At 35.1% G+C, this 12,728-nt stretch overlaps 1 protein-coding gene across 1 annotated transcript in view; it reads right to left on the minus strand.

The window, feature by feature from the left end:
• Nucleotides 1–390: 390 nt before the first annotated feature.
• The window catches only part of LGSN (lengsin, lens protein with glutamine synthetase domain), a 51,993-nt gene continuing 39,655 nt past the window's right edge, over nucleotides 391–12,728 (minus strand). Inside the window, exons 3-6 of the mRNA XM_058307663.2 lie at nucleotides 11,618–11,732; nucleotides 10,722–10,919; nucleotides 7,051–7,217; nucleotides 391–2,314 (exon numbers count right to left, since the gene is read on the minus strand). Of these exons, the coding sequence (XP_058163646.1) occupies nucleotides 1,115–2,314; nucleotides 7,051–7,217; nucleotides 10,722–10,919; nucleotides 11,618–11,732 (1,680 nt within the window). The 3' untranslated portion in view covers nucleotides 391–1,114. The remainder of the gene's footprint in view (nucleotides 2,315–7,050; nucleotides 7,218–10,721; nucleotides 10,920–11,617; nucleotides 11,733–12,728) is intronic.

A 12,728-nucleotide genomic window follows, 5' to 3' on the forward strand; every position in this document is an offset into this window, starting at 1 on the left:
AGTTCCCATCTTTTTCAATTCCCTGCCCCCACAGGAACGCCCTTTCTACCCTGAGTTATGGCTTTCTATTAGATCTACTGTAGCCATAGGAATCAGTAATTTAAATACATGTTTAAGCTGCAAACAAAATCCTGATTAGCTAGGCAGTTGTTCTTACATTCTACAGGGCACTAGAGATTTGAAAGGATATCTCCAGCAACAGGTAAGGATGGAGAGAGACAGACAAAGCTCCCACCTCTCCCCCAACACACCTAGACACCATTTTACCTATATTTTATAAGTTGGGCTTCTGTATATGGCTTTATTTAAAACAAAGCTTTGGCTGCTTTTAAATATCTGACCTTATTATTCCCAGCCCTAATTCTATTCCTTGTGTATTTGTTTCTTGGGAAAGTATAGCCTTGAAGTTCCTATGTCTTTCAAGAGCTATTGCAAAAGGGTGAAAAAAGAAGGGATATGTGAAAATTTCTGCTGACTCATTACCCTGACATATTTTGGCAAAACTTATTTAACTTACTTGGAAAAATCACAATGACACTTGCAAACTAGATCCCCAATATGTCTTTTTTTTTTTCTTTTTTTAGGAGGTACTGAGGATTGAACCCAGGACCACATATGTGAGAAGCTGGCACTCAACCACTTGAGCTATATCTGCTCCCTTCCCAATATGTCTTAATGAGTGAGATTATATTAGTAGATATTTTTACTTCCCTCGCAATCATAATCCACGTCACTTTATTTTTAGTCCTTCTTTATTTTTATATTTACATTTTGTTTTCTAATGTTTGTCTTTTTATATGTGAATATATTTATTGCCTGAGAAAATGGAATATTCCTATCTAGGTTAATACACATAAGCACAGAGGAAATGATGACTGGCTGGCCAGATCTGGTAAATTTGCATACTACAGTTTCACCACAACTTTATTGTTTGTTGCTATTAGCAGAATCCTCTCAAGCAGTCCCACACTACATCTGTCAGATATTCCATGCAGACAAAAAAGAGCAAAAGCATTTATATCTTTTTTTAAGTTGCAACTGTCCAATCATTTCTTTCTGACTTTTCAGCTACTTATGTAATAACATCTCTGAAGGAATAGTTAAGGGTTATACTCTAAATAAAATACTCTAAAAATTTATTTTTCTCTGCGTCTGTTTCCTCATTTTCCATCTCGTATTTCTTCATGGCAACAAAATATCTAATGAAAGTTTCTCCAAGAGCCTCTTTCAGACATTGATCATCTTCTAGTGCCACAAGGGCATCTTCCAATTTCAAAGGGATCTCAGAAGGTTTTGATTCGTAAAGGTTCATGCTGTCATCCAGACCAGTCGAGACACCATTTCTGCTTTGAAGTCCATCCAAGCCTGCAGCAATAGTCGCAGCAAGCACCAAGTATGGGTTTGCTGTGGCTGAGCCTAGTTTATTTTCTATCCGGGTACCTTTCTCACCGTGACACTTGACATTAAAAGCACGGCTGTTATCATTGTATCCCCATGTTGCAGGCACACTCTCCTTCAGGTCTTTACTCTCCTTAGAATACCGCTTTCGGCAGCTAACAGCAGGTGCCATCAAACAGCTGAGAGCAGCAGAGTGCTTCAAGAGTCCTGCCAACCATTTTTTCCCAGTGACTGTGAGCTGCTCAACCCCAGAACTGCTGCAGAACAAATTTTCCTTCCCATCGACATCCCAGAGACTATGAGACAAAATTCCTGAATTGCACAGTCCAGTCTCAATGAAAAAACTGGTGATGTAATTATATTTCCTTGCCACTTCTTTGACACCTGTTTTGAGAGTAAATGCATTATCTGCTGAACTGATGCCAAATTCAGGCATGAAACAAATCTCCATCTGACCAGGCCTAGTAGAGGAGGAAAAGCTCTCGACATTGGCTCCAATGTGATACAAGCTATCAACGAGTTCTTGGATAAAGGGCCGGTCATGATTATCAAGTAATGTGTAGGCAGGAAAAGTTATGGACTTTGAATTGATAATTTCAGGGACACCAAAAATGCAAAAATCATAGATGAAGGCAGAGAGCAGGGAAAAGCCAGAATCTTGCAGCTGGCTCAGCTGCCTCTTGGCAATGTACCTTGGAGAAGTCAACAGAGGATCGCCAGTCACAGTGAATGTATCACATATCACTCTTGCAGTTCTCTCGGCCCATGGCAGAACTCTAAATGTTGATAGTTCCGGCATCAGGACTACATCACTATTAAAACAAGTTGCTCTTATGTGATTCACTTCATTGTCTGTAGGATTCGGTATCAATTCGAGATAACCTCTAGGCATGTAAACTCCATGGATCACTTTTTCCTAGAGAAGGAAAGGATATAGTAATTTGGTTTTGAAAGTGAAAACAAAGGAGTTGAAAAAGAGTCTTGCTAATGAGAAAATAAATTGTGTTTAAGGTCTGTTGGTTAACGCTATCTTGGTAGCAGATAAATTTTTTTTTAAATTTTAAACCAAACCCCTCAAGGGTATTTTTATAAATATTTTTTCTTTTTATATAAATAATTTTTAATAGTTTTAGCTTTGAAGGCTTTACATGCTCTTAGATCTGAAAACCGGAGTCATAAACGAAAGGTATAATGGTCTTTTAAAAACTGTATAGCAAAGACAAAGTAAAACCTTTTGGAGCGATTCGAAGTTATCATGATCAAAAGTACTTTTTAAAGTGCTTTTTATTTTATGACATCATTGTTAATTCTTCAGATAAGGCCTTATTTGGGGGTGTTCTATTATAATCCCAGTAGTCAACTGACTCTCAAAAACCTACAGTAAAGAATCCTTCCGCTTTCTCATGGAGCAGACTGTGGCCAGTCTCACAGCAGGGATGACGGCCGTCATCACACCTGCTGGCAGCTGTGGCCCCTTGTCATTCACTTTTATAGCCCACTTTACAAAAATGAAGTATGCTAACTGAAAGAACTAGACAAAAAATACTACACATTGTTTGAGTTCATCTATATAAAATGAAAACACAAGCAAATTACAGAAATGGAAATAGATTAGCAGCTACATATGGCAGGAGAAGGATAGAGAGATTGAGAGGTGACTATTAAGGGGTAAGGTTTTTTTAATTTGTTTATGTTTAGTTTTTTTCCCTTTTTTTGGAGTAGTGAAAATGCTTTAATATTGAAGTGATGAGTGCACAAATCTGTAATTATGGCAAATAACACTCACTTTTAGATGGATTATATGGTTTATGAATTTGTTTCAATAAAACTGGTAAAGAGAAAAAAAAAATTAAAGAAGACCTAAATAAATGGAAAGACATCCTGTGTTCATGGATTGGAAGACAAATATAAAATAAATTAAAATAAATTAAATTAAATTAAAATTGAAAAAAAAATTAACTCCTTCACTGTCTCAAAGAACTCCCAGAAACCTTGCCTGTGAAGGTGGGCCCCCAAAGCTAGTTTCCAAAATGTATCCTTCCAGTCAGTGTGACTGGGTGTGAAAAAATCTAATTTCTAGTTTGAGCTCCTTCATTAATTAGTTGTGTAAAGTTGGGCAAATCACTTGGACTTGATGTGCCTCAGCTTCTATGTCTGCAAAGCAAAAGTGTTAGCCTAGATGATTGCTAAGGCACTTTGTAGTCATCCATACCTATAGAGTTTGACAGACATGGTTGCTTCTTTAATTTTTACTATGTACCAGACAACGTGGAAGTGATAATGTTATAAAGTTGAACAGACACTTAAAACAATTTCTAGAAGCCGTGTAATAGGAATATCAAAAAGACTTCACATGCTGAAGATTATATTGATGGGTGGAAAAAGCCCTGACTATAAAGCTTTTTTAAGCATCATGAGCTTAATAAAACATCCTAACATTCTTCAAGCTGGACTCTTTCTTATGCTCCCTCCAAATCCCAAAGAGAACATGGCTACCAAGGAGAAGCTGGTACTAGCAGAGTTAATCTTCTGGTCCACTATCCTGCCTTGGACCATGTACCACTGCCTCCTTCACTATCCACAATCTCTACACATATTTTCAGATGCAATTTTGATGTGGCTGATCCACACCTGCTCTTATCAGCAATTAAGTTGAATGAGGCAAGCACTAGTCAGCATCTTTTCACTTTTTCAACTCACTCAAGGACCTCAATATAGAAATGAAAATTGTGGGATCCTAAAGTGTTTTAGTATGAAAATACTTTAGTTCAAATTCTCACTGTTAGAAACGTCAATTTCTTAGTTTGATATTCTATATGTTAGTCCTTATGTAGCCAAAATTAGGGGTATTATATTTTATTCATGAGATATCTAAGAGTTTCTGCAATTTAAATCTGTGTTCATGTTTACTTGGTTGTGAACCGTACAGACAGCTGGGTACCATTTTGCTCTAACAGTCATCTATGAACTTGAAGAATATTATAAAGTCACACTTTATTCTTTAGGCTACTTAATCCATATTTCTCTGAGCACACTAACACTGCAATATTCTTTTCTTTTTCATACATTCTCAATTCAAACTACTCTCATTAGTTACGAGAAATATATAAATGCCTACAAATGCATCTTGTTCTTCACAATAAATTAAATTATCATAAATTGTGTTTATAGATATAAAGCACTGAAACAGTTTCACACTCCAATATAGATTGCTACAGACTCAATGGAAATTATTGCATAACAGCAAAAGACTCTATGACAATGGAAATTTGGACCATAGTAAAGGTGACATTTTGAAATAACCCAAGAACTAGCAATGAGTTCTACAACAACATACTGTATTTTGATTAGATACAAGATAAAAAGAACTCCTATTATCTACATATAAGTTAAATAAAATTCAATCTTTCAATAATACAGGGACTGTGTAAGTTGGTTGCAAAGGTTAAATAAGCTAATGTTTGTAAGGCATTTAGCATGGCACCAGGCACGTGATAGGTTCTCTGAAGAGTAGGCATCATTATCATGGGTTCCTTATTTGGCCTTTTCCAGTTATACAACATTTGTAATAGATAACCTCTTTTTTAAAAAATCTATATTTTTTTTCATTTAACAAGAAAGAATGCCTAGATCAATTGAAGAAATAAAAGAAAATATTAAAGCTGAGCTGAAGGCAATAGATGCTGTGAAAAGAGCATTAAACTGGAAGTGAGGAGTAGGAGATTGATTTCCCAGTTGTGCCACTAACTGCCTGCAAAATTTTTAGGAAGCTTTCCTTAACTTTTCTGGGCCTCCATTTCCTCATCTATAAATAAAGAAGATGAATTAGATCATCTCTTATATCCATTTATGGTCTGATGATAATTTTCAAATTGATATTTTATTTTCCACAAATAGAAAAAAAATACTGAAATTATTTTATAAGTAAAGACTGAAATTAACTTTTCACTAAGCCAATAAGTAAACTCAAATTATTGACTCTACTCAGTTTGATGAATTTTCCCTATAGAATTGTGTGTGCAAGTATAACATATATATATATGCACATTGTTTGGATTGTTTGTAAAAATGGCCCTATTTTAATGTTTAGTCATAATAAATTTTCCAAAATAAATTATTTAATCTTGAATTACAAATATTCATTATGCTAATATTCATAATCATTTAGACCTTCAGAACTTCCAAAGTGAATTTTAAGTGTCTTGTTAAAAATATATAAAAGCTGTATGATCATTCAATAAGAATAAAATAACAGTAGCTCAGTATTGAAATGGAGAAGTGAGCTGTACTAGAAAAATGAAAGAATAAACATAGCAAATTAAAGGAAATATGATTAGTTACATCAAAACTCACATGTTTAGCAATCTTTTTCCCTAGCACTAAACTCCAGAAAATAAGTGGTCCTTATGTGTGTGCAATGATCCAGATAATGTGAACTATTTTCAATAGTAGTTTGGGGTGAGGGGGGGAAGAAGCAGAAATTGTTTCTTTGTGTCAATTTACATCTATGCTCAGTAAATGTAGGAATCATATTAAGTTATATTTTTGCAAGGCGATTCTATTGAAGACTTAGAGCAATGTTCTAAATATGCAGCTTTTTGGTGATATTAGTGGAATAGATGATTAGAATTTGGCAAAATAAGTGGCAAACAGTTTTATTCTGAGGTCTCTGACAAGTGCCTGAAGTGCCTGTTTTCTTATTAACCAAAAGAGATTCATGTAAATTAGATTCTGGCCTGCTCACAGTAAATTTAACTTCTTTTAAAATAAAAATTAAGGCTACATGCATTCTTGTCTGAATGGAAAGAAACAATATTTGCAGGCAGGTCCAAAGAGTCACTTAAGAAACATATTTGAATCTGTTGGAATTTTTACAAATGTCTTCAAGATTCACAGTTTATTACAATATAAAGCAAATGAGAAAAATTACAACTTGATATTAAAATCATAAGATAATTCATACTAAAAAGTAGTTAACTTTTAGGGGATATTTAACTTTTCCACCTTCTTATATAGTATTGACAGATGTTCCTCCTTAAGAAATTCATCAACAAATCAATCATTAAAATAAATACATGAAATAAACAAAAAAAATCTCAGAAAATCTCAAAATATATCCAGAAATTGAATATTTGTTGATACCACTATCTTCAAGAACTTAATAATATTCATTAAGTCATTGAACAACAATGGAGTATTTTCTTATAAGAATTAGGAGCTGAAAGGGATATACATTTTATCTAGCAAATTCTATTTAATCTTTTTTTTTCCCTTTTATATTTGCTCCTGGGTCTCCTCTTGTAATTTTCTCATGTCAAATAAAATATAATCTTCATAATTGCAGTAAAGGAGAAAAGATAATTCTGTGGAGGGAAATTATTCAAGGCAGAAGGACTAAAATTACCAGTCTTAATTAGTTTTGTATTTCCTTTGGGTAAAGGATTGCTGTTTGGGGGCTGAGAGTATATGTTCAGCTCCTCAGGGAGCAATAATGTGTTTGAGGAGAAACAAGGAAAGGAATAAAATAAATTATTGGTTTTCAGCTTGAATTGCTGTACAGATTACCAGAAAATAAGAAAGAGTAACAAGGGCCATTTGCTTGCTAATGGTCATGAAATTACATTCAATCATATCTCCATGTGTAAAACTCACTTGAAAAAAGTGAGCAGGGATACTCTTAGACCTGGACACACCATGGAGGTCTGTTGCTTCAAACTGCACAAACTGGAGGTGATTTCTGGCCATCTCTTGTTTAATGTGTTTCATTCTAGAGGATAGTTGAGGTGCAGTGGGAATTTGTGTGCTGTCCCCAGTGTGATCTGTAAAATAAAGAATGGTTTTAAGTCACTAGATCATGACGAGAAGCAACCAGAAGCTTGTGAGCAGTGAATGAGTCATTAAGATTACTAACAAAAGCACTATATATTCACAATGTCATTGGCTTGAAATTGGAGATACCCATTCTTACCCTGCTATAACCATCTTCCCAATGATATTTTTCTCTAAACAACCTAAGAGAGAATCACTTAAGCCTGGCTGGAAGTTAACTTTATTTGCATAAATATAGCAATGTTGTATGTAGGTACTTACTGAAAATGCCTTTGCTTATGGAAATTGGAATATATTTCATAACTGGACAACAGTGGACCATATAAATCTCTATATAGATGATTACCATTGAAAGAATTTGAACTTCTTAAACTGATAATGCCCAGATTAAAAGTTCCTATATGGTTGGAAATAAAGTTGTAATTTTTTATTGTTTATTTCTCCTCCCCTCTCCCTTCTCCTCCCTTTTTCCCTCCTCTCCCCTTCCTTCTCCTCCTCCTCCTTTTTCACCAAAAGGGCTTTATTTCTTTATAATGGGATCTGAACCGAATCCAAGAAGTTTACATCTCTCTGTCAGATTTTAAGTTAGATTATTTAAATAAGGACACACGTGTTTTTCAAGAATGAGAATGGAATTACATGAAAAATCTAGACCACATACTCAATTTTAAAATTAGAAAACATAATGAAAACATATTTTTTCAAGACCTTTATGAAATAATCTGCAAATTATAAACCTCAGAATTAGAAGAGAACTTATTCCAATCAACTCTTTATCTTGAGTCCCAGGGAGGTAAAACTTAGGTACCCCAAGTCACACTATCAGTGCATTGCCAAAATCAAAACTAGAATCCAGACTTCTTGATTCCCTGTGGATGGCTTATTACCACAAATGAATGATTCTGTCTAAAGCATATAGAAGAGTCTGTTCATACCACACACACTACATAGATGTTAGCTACTGTCAGTACTTTTAAGTAGTCAGCAGAGAACAGTAGTAGTGGTTCAGCACAAATTCTGGAGCCCATCTGACTCACTTTGAATCCTAACTTTGTCCTGGAAAATTTCTCATCCTTTGTGTGCCCTGGCTTTTGCACTGATAAAATATTACCTAATTCATAGGGTTGCATGAGGATTAAACAAGTTTTTTTAACAGTGCTGGACTAACAGCTGGGAACATGTAAGTGCTCCCTAAATGTATACAATGAGCACAATTAGTCTAACTCTAGGAAATGGTACCATGCTCATGTCTGCATCTGAACACTCATCAATCTGTTACATTGCTCTGATGTTGAGCAGCTATATTTTTAATGATAGCTGAGTATACTTTTTCAAGATATAATTAGACTTTAAAAAGAAGCATAAAGATTGACAGTTTAAAACATACATTAAATAGATTTTAAGTACATGAACATGAGGAAAACAACTGGTTCCACCTGTGCAAATATATTAGTGATAATGTCCTGTCACTGATGTATTTGGCTATACTGAGACCCCTGAGGCTTTATAACCACCTTCCATTTAACACAAACAATTAAGCTGTAGCAATTACAATGCTTCATGCTAAATTAGCAGTTGCTGTGTTCCCAGCCCATTCTGAAATATTGGGTGTTCTGCCCAAGTAAAATAATGCCCCTTAAACAAAATAAAATGAAATTTGGAGATGTTTAAAAATATCTATATTTTCAGATAATCAGCAGTCTAAACACATTGGGCAGTTATATGTAAGCTATAAATATTTTAAGAACATAAATTCAAAAGTTCAGAAGGCCTCTCCCCTGAAAGGAATAAATAATTTTATTGGCTCACCAGTAAAAGGATCACAGGTAAACCTATTAGTTCTTTTGCTTATCTGCATCTTCTAAATTTTCTACTGCAGATAAGTATTATTTTAAAACAAGAAAAAGATATATAATTTTTCATCATCATATATTATTCACACTGAATGTATACCTAGGAAGCAGCCAGAAAAAAACCCTGCCTTCATGGAGTTTATATTCTATTGAGGAGGAGAACTATAGACAATAAATATGCAATCAAATACAAAGATGGGATAATTTCACATGGTAAAAAAAAAGCATAATCACCTGGAGTATGAATTCTATGAGATTTGGTCACCCAACCTTTGAGTCACTTTAGGATCACCAAGGTGCACTATGGTTGCCCAGTGAGTTTATTAGCCTGTTCCTATTTTCTTCAGAGCCCTTATCATCACCTGCCATAGGGTACAATCATGTTTGCTTGATTGTACCTACCTCCTACCCTCCCCTAGGATATAGGCTCTGTAAGAGCAGGGGCTTAGCTTTGACTTGCTGCTATAGCCTCAGTATCTATAACAATGCAAGTATATCATAGGTACTCAAAAGTCCTTGAATGAGTGAGACTGTGAATGAATGAATGAATGAATGAATGAATGAATGAATGAATGAATACATCCTGTATAATTTGACCTTCTCTGGCCAACAAGTAAAAATTGGCATCACATATTTTGGAGTGTTTCTTAAGTATCAATTATTCATTTAAATTTGCGATTCTTTTGCCGAATATGATACTCCTATCCAATCTAATTTCATTTTTGAGGAATCAACTAATCTTGCTGCTTCACTGCCTGAATTTCTTTTCTTCAGATAAATTATACTTGTTAGTTACAACTAAACCTTTTGGTCAGCCCTTGCCAGGTGTACATGATGAATGGCAGGCAGGTAATTACCACATCAGGGGTTTATTTGTTTTTCTTACAGTGCCATTCATAGGAGGTATTCTCCTTTCTTACCCCCTCATATGACTAATATATTAAATCAGTGTGCTTGTATAGAGAAGTTTTACTGCTGTGAATGTTTAGAGAGGAAAAAAACAAGAAAAAAATTAAAACAACAGCAACAACAAAACCTCAAAGCTCTATAGCAACTAGGAGGTCTTGGAGAAACCAGACTTCTGACATACAGAACTGCAACATAATAAAGTAGTGTTTTAAGTGCTAAGTTTGTCGTGATTTATTTCAGCAGCAATAGAAAACTGATACTGGTGGACGCCTGACAGTGTTCACTTTTCGGGCTCCAGTGGCTCCTTAGTCCCTGCTACATTTCTACCTTTCCAAAGCAGAACAAAGTTGTTTGTTCAACCCTTTCATCATGGATTCCATGAGACAATAAATATCTCTTTTTAGCTAGTTTTTATCACTTGGATCCAAGAGAGTCTTAAACAATATACTCATGTACCAAAATAGCTATATCACTATCAATAAGCCAGAACCTTGGAATAGCAAAATTTCACTTTCAGACTTGAGAGATCATCCACTGCAATTCCTCCATTTTGAGATGAGCCAAGTGGGTAAAGAAAACTGGAAAGCACCTTATAAACTTTAGGTGTATAAATTCATTCTGTGTTCTGACTCCCAGCCTAGCACTACTCAACCAATATCACAGGATGTATAACAACAGCAAACTTTGGATTAGAGGCTGGAACCATAGGCCAGTTGGTTTCAGAGTCCTTACCAGTCTGACTGGAGTTTGGGTTAAATTCGCTGCCAGGAGTACCAGCTGATGTTTGAGGGGGCAATGGTCTTATCACCGTTGTCTGATCCTTGGAATCCTTGTCATCAAGTGGTACATCAGACTCAGCAGAGCTAGGTCCCACAACTGCTTTGCACATATCCCCCAGTTTGAGGCACACCACTCGGTTTCTGAGCCTCTCTGTAGTTAAAAAAAAAAAAAGCATAACATGTTCCCATTGTCTTCAACTGCCTTTTAATACGATATGGGGAGGAATTATCGGAAAATAGTGTATTCTAGGCAGTGACATACCAAATGAAAGGCAGTGGAAATGGTCCACTCTGGTTGCAGACCATAAGGGGGTGTATCGTCTGTAGAGAATTTAAAAACAATAATAAAGTCTACAAAGAGTCCATCTGCCTTTTATTATTACCATGCCTTTTATTATTACCCCTGATCCTAAGATTGAATCTGCTGTCCAAATTAACATCTAGTTTCAGCACCATATCAGGTCTACTGGAGTTTAGATTGAATTCCAGCTTGTCCCACACCTTTATCCCACTCTCCCAAATCCTCAGTAATGATGTTGACACTCATTCTCAGCATAAAAATGTGCTTCTCTTGCTATTCATAAGTTCTTTTTATTTTGTTCTCTCTCTTTTTTACTACTGTCATGCTAATTCTGATCCTTTAAGTTCTGAATATTTTGATTGGTTATTTTTACATATTGACATTGTAACCTTATATTTGCCATCTTTTATGTGAAGTGTATAGAAATACATTTTATTCCTTTGTTCCTTGCTTCTCCCAAAGAAGAAAACAAAATGGTTCATGAATAGAAGGACCAAATGGAGTTTACATTGACCAAAATTCTTGAGGACTCTTAGTAGCTAAAATACCTTTTGAGTTGGGTATATCCATTTCTCCTACTTCAGTTGCACGAATATGTGAATTAGTGATTTTCTTTCTCATCCTGCAGGTTTCATTCTCATTACCTTCATCTCTTGTTTTTTCCTGCAATAATTAACAGATAAAAAATAAAAAAATGGACCATAGTATCAATAAATTTTAATGGGAAAAGGTGTGACAATTAGATAGCCAGATTTTTCAATGAGCATAGGAGACTTTTATAATGAGGTAAATTTTATCACTTCCACATCCACTTGATTAACTCAAAATGTAAAAGTTCAACATTCCACTGACAGGCTGAATTTTCTGTATCTCCTTTTAAATGTGCTACAAAGAATAACCTTAAATAAAGTAACATCTTGCCCAACTCGTCCAGATTTCATTCTTTATTTTTCACTTTGGCATATTTTATATTACTTATTGCTAAATAGTCTTACCAACACTACTTCAGCTAAAAAGTCCTCTTTTTGTGATGCTTTACCTTTCTCAGGATCTTGAACCTTTTTGACCAGAGGCATAACTACCCCCAAGAACAGATTCTCATTTTTCTTTTTCCCTGTCTTCATTTTTATTGCATCAATATTTACTGTGCTTAATATTCATAAATTGCCCTTTGTGGCTGTGTTTTATATGTATGAAACAAATGTCACTTCAAGGAATTTCATAGGTTGGGAAAATCTAGAATCTGTTTCATTTTAAAACAAAATTACCTAACACCTGCAATCTAGTTACAATCATGACAGGGATATAGTTCTGTAAAGGGCTTTTCCCAGTAGGGTGTTTGGAAGTGAGGCAGTGGCTGGAATGGGGTCAGGTGTCTCAGCACTAACAGTGGACAGAATCACCTCTGCAGTCCCGGGACACAAAGGCTGACACTGGCACCTTTAAGGAATTTTTTTTGGCAAACCCCTCATGGTAGTTTGAGAGAAGAGGAAAGTGACAGGGTCAGTGTGAAACTCCATAATTTAAAATATTTTGAAATTTGTCAGTTCAAAAATGCTGATATTGTCTTTTTAAAGAGCACATTCTGAGAGGTTCATAACTGGGAGCAACATATTCAAATATATGTCCAGGGCAGGTTGCTGGGAACAGTTTACCTTA

This window comes from Dasypus novemcinctus, chromosome 11 (assembly GCF_030445035.2).
Source record: "Dasypus novemcinctus isolate mDasNov1 chromosome 11, mDasNov1.1.hap2, whole genome shotgun sequence".
Classification (NCBI taxonomy): domain Eukaryota; kingdom Metazoa; phylum Chordata; class Mammalia; order Cingulata; family Dasypodidae; genus Dasypus; species Dasypus novemcinctus.